We start from the raw sequence: 16,451 nt of genomic DNA, 5'->3' as shown, positions 1-16,451 counted from the left end.
TCCTTATATCTCTCTCCCCCACTCCTCTCTCCTTATATCTCTCTCCCCCACTCCTCTCTCTTTATATATCTCTCCCCCACTCCTCTCTCTTTATATATCTCTCCCCCACTCCTCTCTCCTTATATATCTCTCCCCCACTCCTCTCTCTTTATATCTCTCTCCCCCACTCCTCTCTCTTTATATCTCTCTCCCCCACTCCTCTCTTTATATCTCTCTCCCCCACTCCTCTCTCCTTATATCTCCCTCTCCCCCACTCCTCTCTCTTTATATATCTCTCCCCCACTCCTCTCTCTTTATATCTCTCTCCCCCACTCCTCTCTCCTTATATCTCTCTCCCCCACTCCTCTCTCCTTATATCTCTCTCCCCCACTCCTCTCTCCTTATATCTCTCTCCCCCACTCCTCTCTCCTTATATCTCTCTCCCCCACTCCTCTCTTTATATCTCTCTCCCCCACTCCTCTCTCTTTATATATCTCTCCCCCACTCCTCTCTCTTTATATCTCTCTCCCCCACTCCTCTCTTTATATCCCTCTCCCCCACTCCTCTCTCCTTATATCCCTCTCCCCCACTCCTCTCTCCTTATATCTCTCTCCCCCACTCCTCTCTCTTTATATCCCTCTCCCCCACTCCTCTCTCCTTATATCCCCCCCCCACTCCTCTCTCCTTATATCAATGTTATAATACTGTCCTCACATTAACATCATAATACTGTCCTCAATGTTATAATACTGTCCTCAATGTTATAATACTGTCCTCAATGTTATAATACTGTCCTCAATGTTATAATACTGTCCTCACATTAACATCATAATACTGTCCTCACATTAACATCATAATACTGTCCTCAATGTTATAATACTGTCCTCAATGTTATAATACTGTCCTCACATTAACATCATAATACTGTCCTCAATGTTATAATACTGTCCTCACATTAACATCATTGTTCAGAGACAGAACTGTAGATTCTCCCTCTCAGACAGTCAGGGGTAGGTTCTCTCTCCCTCTCAGACAGTCAGGGGTAGGTTATCCCTCTCAGACAGTCAGGGGTAGGTTATCTCTCCCTCTCAGACAGTCAGGGGTAGGTTATCTCTCCCTCTCAGACAGTCAGGGGTAGGTTCTCTCTCTCAGACAGTCAGGGGTAGGTTCTCCCTCTCAGACAGTCAGGGGTAGGTTCTCTCTCCCTCTCAGACAGTCAGGAGTAACAATCCTGGAAGTGAGGAGGGAACAGGGAGCTGTCTAACGTGGCCTAGTTTACTTTAGAGCAGATTAATGCCTTCAGTCTGTTTGGCCAGACAGAATCATTCTGCGTTTGGTTGGCAGTGGAGAGAGAGAGGGGAGCGAGAGAGAGAGAGAGAGGGGAGCGAGAGAGAGAGAGAGAGAGGGGAGAGAGAGAGGGGAGCGAGAGAGAGAGGGGAGCGAGAGAGAGAGAGAAGTTCTCAATTGGTACAAAATATATAGAGTACTGCACACACTACGAATTACTTAGGTTTAAAAATAAGCTCAACTGGACACCTTAATGAGGCAGTGAATGAACTGAGAGAGAAAGTCATTCTACACCATTAAAAAGCAAATTCAAATTGAAATAACATTAGGCTAAAACTAATTGAATGTGTCATTGAACCAATTGCACTTCATGGCAGCGAGGTGTGGGGTCTACTTGCAAAACAAGATTTCACCCAACGGGACAAACAACCCATTAAAACCCTGCATGCAGAGTTCTGGAAGATTCTCCTACATGTCCAGAGGAAAACTACAAACAATGCATGCAGGGCAGAATTAGGACAATATCCACTAATAATAAAAACTCAAAAAAGAGCAATTAAGTTTTGGAAACATCTAAAATACAGCGACCCCCTCTCATATCATTACCAAGCCCTGCAATGCCAAGAGCTGAGCAAAGAAGAGTCCCCTCATCCAGCTGGTCCTGGGGCTGAGTTCACTAACCTGTTCTACTAACACACTGAAGCCTCAGTCCCCTCATCCAGCTGGTCCTGAGTTCACTAACCTGTTCTACTAACACACTGAAACCTCAGTCCCCTCATCCAGCTGGTCCTGGGGCTGAGTTCACAAACCTGTTCTACTAACACACTGAAGCCTCAGTCCCCTCATCCAGCTGGTCCTGGGGCTGAGTTCACTAACCTGTTCTACTAACACACTGAAGCCTCAGTCCCCTCATCCAGCTGGTCCTGAGTTCACAAACCTGTTCTACTAACACACTGAAGCCTCAGTCCCCTCATCCAGCTGGTCCTGGGGCTGAGTTCACTAACCTGTTCTACTAACACACTGAAGCCTCAGTCCCCTCATCCAGCTGGTCCTGAGTTCACTAACCTGTTCTACTAACACACTGAATCCTGAGGACCCTCATCCAGCTGGTCCTGGGGCTGAGTTCACTAACCTGTTCTACTAACACACTGAAGCCTCAGTCCCCTCATCCAGCTGGTCCTGGGGCTGAGTTCACTAACATGTTCTACTAACACACTGAAGCCTCAGTCCCCTCATCCAGCTGGTCCTGGGGCTGAGTTCACTAACCTGTTCTACTAACACACTGAAGCCTCAGTCCCCTCATCCAGCTGGTCCTGGGGCTGAGTTCACTAACCTGTTCTACTAACACACTGAAGCCTCAGTCCCCTCATCCAGCTGGTCCTGGGGCTGAGTTCACTAACCTGTTCTACTAACACACTGAAACCTCAGTCCCCTCATCCAGCTGGTCCTGAGTTCACTAACCTGTTCTACTAACACACTGAAACCTCAGTCCCCTCATCCAGCTGGTCCTGAGTTCACTAACCTGTTCTACTAACACACTGAAACCTCAGTCCCCTCATCCAGCTGGTCCTGGGGCTGAGTTCACAAACCTGTTCTACTAACACACTGAAGCCTCAGTCCCCTCATCCAGCTGGTCCTGGGGCTGAGTTCACTAACCTGTTCTACTAACACACTGAAGCCTCAGTCCCCTCATCCAGCTGGTCCTGAGTTCACAAACCTGTTCTACTAACACACTGAAGCCTCAGTCCCCTCATCCAGCTGGTCCTGGGGCTGAGTTCACTAACATGTTCTACTAACACACTGAAGCCTCAGTCCCCTCATCCAGCTGGTCCTGGGGCTGAGTTCACTAACCTGTTCTACTAACACACTGAAGCCTCAGTCCCCTCATCCAGCTGGTCCTGGGGCTGAGTTCACTAACCTGTTCTACTAACACACTGAAGCCTCAGTCCCCTCATCCAGCTGGTCCTGGGGCTGAGTTCACTAACCTGTTCTACTAACACACTGAAACCTCAGTCCCCTCATCCAGCTGGTCCTGAGTTCACTAACCTGTTCTACTAACACACTGAAACCTCAGTCCCCTCATCCAGCTGGTCCTGAGTTCACTAACCTGTTCTACTAACACACTGAAGCCTCAGGACCAGAACATCCAATCAATCAGAATAAACCAGATTACAACACAGTCAAAACAAAACTACATTACATATTGGGAAACACAAGCACAAACACAAACACAAAGCAAAATGCAGGGCTATCTGGCCCTAAATCGACAGTACACTGTGGTTAACTATTTGACCATGGTTACTGATCAAGACCTTAGAAAAACCTTGACAAAGTACAGGCTCAGTGGGCACAGCCTTGCCATTGAGAAGGGTAGACACAGGAAAACCTGGCTGCCTGTAGAGGAAAGGCTGTACAACCACTGCACCACAGCAGAACCTGGCTGCCTGTAGAGGAAAGGCTGTACAACCACTGCACCACAGCAGAACCTGGCTCCCTGTAGAGGAAAGGCTGTGCAACCACTGCACCACAGCAGAACCTGGCTCCCTGTAGAGGAAAGGCTGTGCAACCACTGCACCACAGAAGAACCTGGCTCCCTGTAGAGGAAAGGCTGTGCAACCACTGCACCACAGCAGAACCTGGCTCCCTGTAGAGGAAAGGCTGTGCAACCACTGCACCACAGCAGAACCTGGCTCCCTGTAGAGGAAAGGCTGTACAACCACTACACCACAGCAGAACCTGAGACGGAGCTGCATTTCCTGACAAAATGTCAACAATATAAAACAATTAGAGAGTGTCATTTCCCCAAATGTGAAACCCTTATTCCACGTTCCAAAGACCTCTCTGATGAGGATAGGCTACCCGTCCTGTTGGGGGAGGGACAGGCTACCCGTCCTGTTGGGGGAGGGGCAGGCTGCCCGTCCTGTTGGGGGAGGGACAGGCTACCCGTCCTGTTGGGGGAGGGGCAGGCTGCCCGTCCTGTTGGGGGAGGGGCAGGCTGCCCGTCCTGTTGGGGGAGGGGCAGGCTGCCCGTCCTGTTGGGGGAGGGACAGGCTACCCGTCCTGTTGGGGGAGGGACAGGCTGCCCGTCCTGTTGGGGGAGGGACAGGCTACCCGTCCTGTTGGGGGAGGGACAGGCTACCCGTCCTGTTGGGGGAGGGACAGGCTACCCGTCCTGTTGGGGGAGGGACAGGCTACCCGTCCTGTTGGGGGAGGACGCAGAGAGCTGTGGGTTGGCAGTGCACTACATTGCTGCCTGTCATAAGATGACGGACAGTGTCTGACAGACCAACCTGCACATGTCCTCTACTGTATGCTTATTGTTATTGTTGAATGGAGGGTTATTTTGGAGGGTTATTTTGACCCTTGGTTACTGTTTTTACTGTTGTCAATTTGACAATTTTGATTCTCAAAAGAGAGAAAGAGGGGGGGGGAGAGAGAGAGTGGAAATGTATTATTGTAATAAAGGCTCCTCATACCTGGCTCCCGTGACGTCGACGCCCACCATCAGCTGACCGTTGAGTGACAGCAGCTCGTCTCGTAGTTTAATTCTACCGCACCTCGCCGCCGGACTTCTCTTCCTCACCTCCGTCACCCAGATACACCCCACGTCCAACACGGGTCCCTGATCCCCCTTCCTCCTCCTCCTCCCTCCTCCCTTCTTCCTGTTCTCCCCCTCCGGATCCCCGAATATCGGGATGTTACCGAAACTCAGTCCCAGCTCTGCCCCGTCCCCCTCCCTCTTGGTGAGAGACACGGCTCGCACCTCCGCATCCACACCTCCGCACGGCGTTGTGGGTCGTGCCACAACGTTGGGCTCTTCGTCCTCTGTGAAGTTGAGCTGAATGTACTCCATCAGTTTCTGTATAGAGGCCTGACATAGAGACATGTCTCCACTGGTACTGTCGCTGACCGTACCGTCACTGTTGACCGTGCCGCTGCTGTTGACCGTGCCGTCGCTGACCATGCTGCTGCTGTTGACCGTGCCGTCGCTGTTGACCGTGCCGCTGCTGTTGACCGTGCCGTCGCTGACCATGCCGCAAGCATCCACCTCGTGTTCTGACTCCTGGTAGAAGGAAGAGATAGAAAACTACATTTAAATGTCTCTCATTCCACAATATTACAGTAATTAACATAATTACAGATTAAAACCCACATTGTCGACTCCTGACCAGTCAAGAGTTGAGACACCGCAATCATTTATTTTGTATTTATTTCACCTTTATTTAACCAGGTAGGCTAGAGGAGAAAACCTTTATTTAACCAGGTAGGCCAGTTGAGAACACCTTTATTTAACCAGGTAGGCTAGTTGAGAACACCTTTATTTAACCAGGTAGGCCAGTTGAGAACACCTTTATTTAACCAGGTAGGCCAGTTGAGAACACCTTTATTTAACCAGGTAGGCTAGAGGAGAAAACCTTTATTTAACCAGGTAGGCCAGTTGAGAACACCTTTATTTAACCAGGTAGGCTAGTTGAGAACACCTTTATTTAACCAGGTAGGCTAGAGGAGAACACCTTTATTTAACCAGGTAGGCTAGAGGAGAAAACCTTTATTTAACCAGGTAGGCCAGTTGAGAACACCTTTATTTAACCAGGTAGGCTAGTTGAGAACACCTTTATTTAACCAGGTAGGCTAGAGGAGAACACCTTTATTTAACCAGGTAGGCTAGAGGAGAAAACCTTTATTTAACCAGGTAGGCCAGTTGAGAACACCTTTATTTAACCAGGTAGGCTAGTTGAGAACACCTTTATTTAACCAGGTAGGCTAGTTGAGAACACCTTTATTTAACCAGGTAGGCTAGTTGAGAACACCTTTATTTAACCAGGTAGGCTAGTTGAGAACACCTTTATTTAACCAGGTAGGCCAGTTGAGAACACCTTTATTTAACCAGGTAGGCTAGTTGAGAACACCTTTATTTAACCAGGTAGGCTAGTTGAGAACACCTTTATTTAACCAGGTAGGCTAGTTGAGAACACCTTTATTTAACCAGGTAGGCTAGTTGAGAACACCTTTATTTAACCAGGTAGGCTAGTTGAGAACACCTTTATTTAACCAGGTAGGCTAGTTGAGAACACCTTTATTTAACCAGGTAGACTAGTTGAGAACACCTTTATTTAACCAGGTAGGCCAGTTGAGAACACCTTTATTTAACCAGGTAGGCTAGTTGAGAACACCTTTATTTAACCAGGTAGGCTAGTTGAGAACACCTTTATTTAACCAGGTAGGCTAGTTGAGAACACCTTTATTTAACCAGGGAGGCCAGTTGAGAACACCTTTATTTAACCAGGGAGGCCAGTTGAGAACACCTTTATTTAACCAGGTAGACTAGTTGAGAACACCTTTATTTAACCAGGTAGGCCAGTTGAGAACACCTTTATTTAACCAGGTAGGCTAGTTGAGAACACCTTTATTTAACCAGGTAGGCTAGTTGAGAACACCTTTATTTAACCAGGTAGGCCAGTTGAGAACACCTTTATTTAACCAGGTAGGCTAGTTGAGAACACCTTTATTTAACCAGGTAGGCTAGTTGAGAACACCTTTATTTAACCAGGTAGGCTAGTTGAGAACACCTTTATTTAACCAGGTAGGCTAGTTGAGAACACCTTTATTTAACCAGGTAGGCCAGTTGAGAACACCTGTATTTAACCAGGTAGGCTAGTTGAGAACACCTTTATTTAACCAGGTAGACTAGTTGAGAACACCTTTATTTAACCAGGTAGGCCAGTTGAGAACACCTGTATTTAACCAGGTAGGCTAGTTGAGAACACCTGTATTTAACCAGGTAGGCTAGTTGAGAACACCTTTATTTAACCAGGGAGGCCAGTTGAGAACACCTGTATTTAACCAGGTAGGCTAGTTGAGAACACCTTTATTTAACCAGGTAGGCCAGTTGAGAACACCTTTATTTAACCAGGTAGGCCAGTTGAGAACACCTTTATTTAACCAGGGAGGCCAGTTGAGAACACCTGTATTTAACCAGGTAGGCTAGTTGAGAACACCTTTATTTAACCAGGTAGGCCAGTTGAGAACACCTTTATTTAACCAGGTAGGCCAGTTGAGAACACCTTTATTTAACCAGGTAGGCTAGTTGAGAACACCTTTATTTAACCAGGTAGGCTAGTTGAGAACACCTTTATTTAACCAGGTAGGCCAGTTGAGAACACCTTTATTTAACCAGGTAGGCTAGTTGAGAACACCTTTATTTAACCAGGTAGGCCAGTTGAGAACACCTGTATTTAACCAGGTAGGCTAGTTGAGAACACCTTTATTTAACCAGGTAGGCCAGTTGAGAACACCTTTATTTAACCAGGTAGGCCAGTTGAGAACACCTGTATTTAACCAGGTAGGCTAGTTGAGAACACCTTTATTTAACCAGGTAGGCCAGTTGAGAACACCTTTATTTAACCAGGTAGGCCAGTTGAGAACACCTTTATTTAACCAGGTAGGCTAGTTGAGAACACCTTTATTTAACCAGGTAGGCTAGTTGAGAACACCTTTATTTAACCAGGTAGGCCAGTTGAGAACACCTTTATTTAACCAGGTAGGCTAGTTGAGAACACCTTTATTTAACCAGGTAGGCCAGTTGAGAACACCTTTATTTAACCAGGTAGGCCAGTTGAGAACACCTGTATTTAACCAGGTAGGCCAGTTGAGAACACCTTTATTTAACCAGGGAGGCCAGTTGAGAACACCTTTATTTAACCAGGTAGGCTAGAGGAGAACACCTTTATTTAACCAGGTAGGCCAGTTGAGAACACCTTTATTTAACCAGGTAGGCCAGTTGAGAACACCTTTATTTAACCAGGTAGGCTAGTTGAGAACACCTTTATTTAACCAGGTAGGCTAGTTGAGAACACCTTTATTTAACCAGGTAGGCCAGTTGAGAACACCTTTATTTAACCAGGTAGGCTAGTTGAGAACACCTTTATTTAACCAGGTGGGCTAGTTGAGAACACCTTTATTTAACCAGGTAGGCCAGTTGAGAACACCTTTATTTAACCAGGTAGGCTAGTTGAGAACACCTTTATTTAACCAGGTAGGCCAGTTGAGAACACCTTTATTTAACCAGGTAGGCCAGTTGAGAACACCTTTATTTAACCAGGTAGGCTAGTTGAGAACACCTTTATTTAACCAGGTAGGCTAGTTGAGAACACCTTTATTTAACCAGGTAGGCCAGTTGAGAACACCTTTATTTAACCAGGTAGGCTAGTTGAGAACACCTTTATTTAACCAGGTAGGCCAGTTGAGAACACCTTTATTTAACCAGGTAGAACCAGTTGAGAACACCTTTATTTAATCAGGTAGGCCAGTTGAGAACAAGTTCTCATTTGCAACTGCGACCTGGCCAAGATAAAGCAAAGCAGTTCGACACATAAAACAACACTGTTTACTCCATGTGTAACTCTAACAAACAATCCATAATATGGTAGGAAAATCTATATACAGCATGTGGAAATGAGGTAGGATAAGAGAGGTCAGGCAATAAATAGGCCATGGTGGCGAAAGTAATTACAATATAGCAGATTAACACTGGAGTGATAGATGAGCAGATGATGATGATCAGATGATGGTGTGTAAGTAGTGATACTGGTGTGCAAAAGAGCAGAAAAGTAAATAAAAACAATATGGGGATGAGGTAGATTGGGTGGGCTATTTACAGATGGACTAAGTACACTATAATACTGGATCCAGGTATAATACATCATCTATATGCATTTATGACAAACCTGGTAAGAGTCTTGGTCCGGGTCTCTGCTGATGGTGGACTGCTGGTCTGGGTCTCCATAGTTGTCCTGGTCCCTGGTCTGTACCCCCAGGAGCCAGTCCTCCAACAGGGGGAGGTGGCTCAGGGCGTTCTCCTGGGTGATGGGCATCGTGGCTGGGGCTGGGCCAGACCAGAGCCCCCCTGCATCCTGGGTTGATAGGCCCCTATAGAGCCCTCACATTCAACTCTGGACCTCAAAGACAGTTCCACTGATTTTTTTTCATTGTTTTCCCCCGTCTAATCAGGGACTGATTTAGACCTGGGACACCAGGTGGGTGATTCCCCTCTAATCAGGGACTGATTTAGACATGGGACACCAGGTGGGTGATTCCCCTCTAATCAGGGCCTGATTTAGACCTGGGACACCAGGCGGCTGTAATTGATGATCAGGTAGAACAGAGAACAAGCAGACACCACTGCTCTAGGAGCACCGTACGTGGGCGAGGGAGTAGAGCCGGGTCTGGCGTCAGTCTATCAGAGTACAGATAGACTAGGACACAGGGAGTTTAGTGGACTGAGGCTCTCTCATCTAGCAGTGTTAGAACAACGGGTTAGAGCGAAAACCCCTGGACGTCAGAGAGATCTGAACAGTTTGAGTGTGTGTGAGTGAGTCTGCCGCAGTCCCCATCGGCAACCCCACGGCCATGATGTCACCACCCAGGAACAAAGCAGAGCTGTAAGGGAAGTGTGTGTGTATGTGTGAGATGGGGTGTCGGCTCCCTACACTCTACGGGGTAACTGGAGAGAGTGGAGAGCCATTATCCGCTTGGCTGGCAGGGTTCCGGGACCAGGCAGGGTGTAAATATCCCATAATTGAGACTGATGAGGGAGAAGGGTGTCCGTGCTCACATCACCACCCGGGGTACTGGGGAGCGTCAGGTTCACACCTCATTCACCTAAAAACAAAGTAGAAAAGTCCACATCAGAGAAGTTATAGTGTACATGCCAAATGGCATCCTATGCACTATACAGTCCATGGGCCTGGGCTAAAGTAGTGCACTATACAGGGCCCTGGTCTAAAGTAGTGCACTATACAGGGTCCTGGTCTAAAGTAGTGCACTATACAGGGTCCAGGTCTAAAGTAGTGCACTATACAGGGTCCTGGTCTAAAGTAGCGCACTATACAGGGCCCTAGTCTAAAGTAGTGCACTATACAGGGCCCTGGTCTAAAGTAGTACACTATACAGGGTCCTGGTCTAAAGTAGTGCACTATACAGGGCCCTGGTCTAAAGTAGTGCACTATACAGGGTCCTGGTCTAAAGTAGTGCACTATACAGGGCCCTGGTCTAAAGTAGTGCACTATACAGTCCATGGGCCCTGGTCTGCGTCAAGGCAAAGGGTGGCTATTTGAAGAATCTCAAATATAAAATATATATTTTGATTTGTTTGACACTTGTTTTGGTTACTACATGATTCCATATGTGTTATTTCATAGTTTTGATGGCTTCACTATTATTCTACAATGTAGAAAATAGTAAAAATAAAGAAAAACCCTGGAATGAGTAGGTGTGTCCAAAGTTTTGACCGATAGTGTATATATTTTACTCAGTGTCAACAACAGACGGACGGACGGATGCTGAGAGACAGACCCCAGGAATGACTCACTCTCACAACAGACACATTGATGTTTAGACAGTTTTATTTCCATATACTGTCTATGGTGGGTCAGTGTCCCAGACAACGGTGAATCATGGTGGTGGAAAGGTGATGTCCCAGACAGTGACCCAGCAACAAAGCCCACCCAGACTCTGAAATGACAGTGTCACAGGATTAGTGACCCCTCTTCTCTGATCTCCTGACCTCCTGTCCTCCTCTCTGACCTCCTGTCCTCCTCTCTGACCTCTCTGACCTCCTCCTCTCTGACCACCTCCTCTCTGACCACCTGTACTCCTCCTGTACTCCTCTCTGATCTCCTCCTCTCTGACCTCCTGTCCTCCTCTCTAACCTCCTGTCCTACTCTCTAACCTCCTGTCCTCCTCTCTGACCTCCTGTCCTCCTCTTTGATCTCCTCCTCTCTGACCGCCTCTCCTCTCTGACCTCCTGTCATCCTCCTGTACTCCTCTCTGACCTCGTCCTCTCTGACCTCCTGTACTCCTCTCTGACCTCCTCTCCTCTCTGACCTCCTGTCCTCCTCCTGTACTCCTCTCTGACCTCCTCCTCTCTGAACTTTTCCTCTCCTCCTCTCTGACCTCCTCTCCTCTCCTCCCTCCTATGTATTTCCTAACACCCCCATGGCAGTAATGCAGTTAGGTTTTCAACCAGACATAACGGGACCCATGTCGTCCTAAAAGTCCCCCCTTTTGACCAGAAAACATTCCTCCAGGAGGCTTGACCATCATCCAAACTCGAGTCCACTTTCTGGACGACATGGGTCCCGTTATGTCTGGTTGAAAACCAAACACTGCATTCCACTGTAAGAACCTCATACCAACAGTCCAGCATGGTGGTGGTAGTGTGATGGTTTGGGGTCAGCATGGTGCTGGTAGTGGGATGGTTTGGGGTCAGCGTGGTGGTGGTAGTGTGATGGTTTGGGGTCAGCGTGGTGGTGGTAGTGTGATGGTTTGGGGTCCAGCATGGTGGTGGTAGTGTGATGGTTTGGGGTCCAGCATGGTGGTGGTAGTGTGATGGTTTGGGGTCAGCGTGGTGGTGGTAGTGTGATGGTTTGGGGTCAGCATGGTGGTGGTAGTGTGATGGTTTGGGGTCAGCATGGTGGTGGTAGTGTGATGGTATGGGGTCCAGCATGGTGGTGGTAGTGTGATGGTTTGGGGTCCAGCATGGTGGTGGTAGTGTGATGGTTTGGGGTCCAGCATGGTGGTGGTAGTGTGATGGTTTGGGGTCAGCATGGTGGTGGTAGTGTGATGGTTTGGGGTCCAGCATGGTGGTGGTAGTGTGATGGTTTGGGGTCCAACATGGTGGTGGTAGTGTGATGGTTTGGGGTCAGCATGGTGGTGGTGGTAGTGTGATGGTTTGGGGTCAGCATGATGGTGGTAGTGTGATGGTTTGGGGTCCAGCATGGTGGTAGTAGTGTGATGATTTGGGGTCCAGCATGGTGGTGGTAGTGGGATGGTTTGGAGATGCTTTGCTGCCTCAGGACCTGGACGACTTGCCTTAATAGAAGGAACCATGAATTCTGCTCTGTATCAGATAATTCTACAGGAGAATGTCAGGCCCATCCGTCTGTGAGCTGAATCTGAAGCCCAGCTGGGTAATGCAGCAAGACAATGATCCAAAACACACAAGCAATTCGTCTACATCAGAATGGCTGAAAAGCAACTAATATAATGTTTGGAACGGCCTAGTCAAAGTCCAGACCTAAACCCTGTTGAGATGTTGTGGCAGCACCTGAAACGGGTTGGTAGGTGATCAAATACTTATGTCATGCAATAAAATGCAAATGAATTACTTAAAAATCATACAATGTGATTTTCTGGATTTTTGTTTTAGATTCCGTCTCTCACAGTTGAACCTATGATTAAAATTACAGTGTTTCAAATACTTGTTCTCCCCACTGTACATAATCCTGTGTGTGTGTGTTGCTACCATTGATAATGCTGGTAGTGATAACACCCTCCCCTACAGTGTGATAATGCTGGTAGCGATAACACCCTCCCCTACAGTGTGATAATGTCAGGTGTCTGTTCTGTTTCTCTCAGTGATATTAGACCATGTTCCTCCCAGTGATGTTAGACCATGTTTCTCTCAGTGATATTAGACCCTGTTTCTCCCAGCGATGTTAGACCCTGTTTCTCCCAGTGATATTAGACCCTGTTTCTCCCAGTGATATTAGACCCTGTTTCTCCCAGCGATGTTAGACCCTGTTCCTCTCAGCGATGTTAGACCCTGTTCCTCTCAGCGATGTTAGACCCTGTTCCTCTCAGCGATGTTAGACCCTGTTCCTCTCAGCGATGTTAGACCCTGTTCCTCTCAGTGATGTTAGACCCTGTTCCTCTCAGCGATGTTAGACCCTGTTCCTCTCAGTGATATTAGACCCTGTTCCTCTCAGTGATATTAGACCCTGTTCCTCTCAGTGATATTAGACCCTGTTTCTCTCAGCGATGTTAGACCCTGTATGGAGTGAATTTCCTTCTACTGAAATGACTCTGACATACTGCTCTCCCAAAAGGTCTTCAGAGACCTCTACACAGGACAATCTGTAGACTGTTCCAAAGCTCTGTCTGCAGAGACCTCTACACAGGACAATCTGTAGACTGTTACAAAGCTCTGTCTTCAGAGACCTCTACACAGGACAATCTGTAAACTGTTCCAAAGCTCTGTCTGCAGAGACCTCTACACAGGACAATCTGTAGACTGTTCCAAAGCTCTGTCTGCAGAGACCTCTACACAGGACAATCTGTAGACTGTTACAAAGCTCTGTCTTCAGAGACCTCTACACAGGACAGACTGTTTACAAAGCTCTGTCTTCAGAGACCTCTACACAGGACAATCTGTAGACTGTTACAAAGCTCTGTATTCAGAGACCTCTACACAGGACAATATGTAGACTGTTACAAAGCTCTGTCTTCAGAGACCTCTAAACAGGACAATCTGTAGACTGTTACAAAGCTCTGTCTTCAGAGACCTCTACACAGGACAGACTGTTTACAAAGCTCTGTCTTCAGAGACCTCTACACAGGACAATCTGTAGACTGTTACAAAGCTCTGTCTTCAGAGACCTCTACACAGGACAATCTGTAGACTGTTACAAAGCTCTGTCTGCAGAGACCTCTACACAGGACAATCTGTAGACTGTTCCAAAGCTCTGTCTTCAGAGACCAAAGCTCTGTCTGCAGAGACCTCTACACAGGACAATCTGTAGACCGTTACAAAGCTCTGTCTGCAGAGACCTCTACACAGGACAATCTGTAGACCGTTACAAAGCTCTGTCTTCAGAGACCTCTACACAGTACAGACTATTTACAAAGCTCTGTCTTCAGAGACCTCTACACAGGACAATCTGTAGACTGTTACAAAGCTCTGTCTTCAGAGACCTCTACACAGGACAATCTGTAGACCGTTACAAAGCTCTGTCTTCAGAGACCTCTACACAGGACAATCTGTAGACTGTTACAAAGCTCTGTCTGCAGAGACCTCTACACAGGACAATCTGTAGACTGTTCCAAAGCTCTGTCTGCAGAGACCTCTACACAGGACAATCTGTAGACCGTTACAAAGCTATGTCTTCAGAGACCTCTACACAGGACAAGCTGTAGACCGTTACAAAAGGACGGACGACACTAGATCCGATATGGAATGCGGCCAAAAGAGAAAAGCACCTCATCAAGTCATAGCCTTACCCTGCATCACACAGGCTGGGTGGTCGGGGGGTTGTTCACTTTAAAGAAAATAGCAAATACTACAGTCTGTTTGATCTGTGTCAGGGCTTTCTAAAGGTTTTACTATCTGGCTCTCTGCCAGGTTCATCCAGTCACGGCTTATAACATCTCTGTTTGAGCCATTTAGGTCTTTGTTGAGTTTCCTCATCCTCGATGTCATCGGCTAGACAAGCTGTATTGTGTGATTGGGTTTGTTACGGGGGGTTTGTTACGGGGGTTATGTGCAGGGGAGAAAGCAGAATACATGTATTCCTGGTACGGGACCTCCTATATTTTAGGAGTCTAGTCATAGAACTACATATAGTATCTCTATTAATTCACTAGGATCTCTGTGGGTTTAGTCACAGAACTACATATATAATCTCTATTAATTCACTAGGATCTCTGTGGTCTAGTCATAGAACTACATATAGAATCTATATTAATTCACTAGGATCTCTGTGGGTTTAGTCACAGAACTACATTTAGAATCTCTATTAATTCACTAGGATCTCTGTGGTCTAGTCATAGAACTACATATAGAATCTCTATTAATTCACTAGGATCTCTGTGGTCTAGTCATAGAACTACATATAGAATCTATATTAATTCACTAGGATCTCTGTGGGTTTAGTCACAGAACTACATTTAGAATCTCTATTAATTCACTAGGATCTCTGTGGGTTTAGTCACAGAACTACATTTAGAATCTCTATTAATTCACTAGGATCTCTGTGGGTCTAGTCATAAAGATATGTCATTTAATTTTTAAAATGTATTAACTTTTCATTGTGGCATAAACACAACCATAAACTCAACCATTCATGATGTTTTCATCTGATTGTCAAACAAATCACTTCAAAAGGCCTCCTTTAACAGGCTTCCTCGCAGCTGGTTCATCCACTCACAACATGTCTCCAACCTCCAAACAGTGGTGAATGAAAGAGACACCTGCTTCATGCTGTTTAAACAGCAAAGGTTAAAACCCTTTAACGACCCCCCCGGGACCTGCTGGACAAAAGCCTACTGTGTCTCAGGTGTTAATAAAAGGTTAACCCTTTAACGACCCCCCCGGGACCTGCTGGACAAAAGCCTACTCTGTCTCAGGTGTTAATAAAAGGTTAACCCTTTAACGACCCCCCCGGGTGTTAATGTTTCTGTTCATTTCTGTTGACTTCTTCTCCCAAAGTGTTCTCGGACGCTCCGTTGTCTAGAAGCGAGTCATTAAAATGTTGAAACCGGCTCACAGTGACTAGCATAATTGTGTTGTGTTAATGGATGAAACAAATGGGAGAGATACACATATTTTTAGAAAGTATTCAGACCCCTTGATGAACAGAGCCTTTATCTACCTATCTACAACGGATGATAGGTAGATATCTTAGCTTAGGGTCGTTGTCCTGTTGGAAGGTGAACCTTCACCCTAGTCTGAGGTCCTGAGCGGGATTTCATCAAGGATCTCTAAGTACTTTGCTTCGTTCATCTTTCGCTCGATCCTGACTAGTCTCCCAGTTCATGCCACAGAAGAATAGCACGACAATGGGCCTCAGGATCTCCTCACGCTATCTCTGTGCATTCAAATTGCCATCGATAAAATTAAATTGTGCTCGTTATTCGTCACTTATACCTACCCATATCATAACCCCACCGCCACCATGGGGCAATGTTCACAACGTTGACATCAGCAAACCGCTCGCTCACACGACGCCATCTGTCCGGTACAGTTGAAACCGGGATTCATCTGTAAAGAGCTTCTGCAGCGAAGCCAGTGGCCATTGAAGGTGAGCATTTCCTCACTCGATTACGACGCCGAACTGCAGTCAGGTCAAGACCCTGATGACGACGTGCACGCAGATGTGCGGTTTCTCTCAAATTTTGTGCAGATTTGGTTGTGAAACCAGATGTGGGGGTCCTGGGCTGGCGTGGTTACAGGTGGTCTGTGGTTGTGAGGCCGGTTGGACGTACTGCCAAATTATCTAAAATGAAGTTGGAGGCGGCTTATGGTAGAGAAATTAACATTCAATTTTCTGCCAACAGCTCTGGTGGACAATCCTGCAGTCAGCATGTCAATTGCTCCCACAAAACTTGAGACATCTGCAGCATTGGGT

At 46.8% G+C, this 16,451-nt stretch overlaps 1 protein-coding gene across 1 annotated transcript in view; it reads right to left on the bottom strand.

Annotated features, from left to right (window-relative positions):
• LOC139410556 (PDZ domain-containing protein 2-like) overlaps window positions 1–9,387 on the bottom strand; it is a 129,366-nt gene extending 119,979 nt beyond the window's left edge. The window contains exons 1-3 of the mRNA XM_071155845.1: window positions 8,994–9,387; window positions 5,269–5,329; window positions 4,743–5,166 (exon numbers count right to left, since the gene is read on the bottom strand). Of these exons, the coding sequence (XP_071011946.1) occupies window positions 4,743–5,166; window positions 5,269–5,329; window positions 8,994–9,140 (632 nt within the window). The 5' untranslated portion in view covers window positions 9,141–9,387. The remainder of the gene's footprint in view (window positions 1–4,742; window positions 5,167–5,268; window positions 5,330–8,993) is intronic.
• Window positions 9,388–16,451: the final 7,064 nt, after the last annotated feature.

The sequence above is a fragment of the Oncorhynchus clarkii genome, chromosome 6 (genome assembly GCF_045791955.1).
Source record: "Oncorhynchus clarkii lewisi isolate Uvic-CL-2024 chromosome 6, UVic_Ocla_1.0, whole genome shotgun sequence".
In the NCBI taxonomy this organism is placed as follows: Eukaryota; Metazoa; Chordata; class Actinopteri; order Salmoniformes; family Salmonidae; genus Oncorhynchus; species Oncorhynchus clarkii.
Note: the sequence above shows the minus strand (reverse complement) of the source record. Positions and strands in the feature narration are given on the sequence as shown.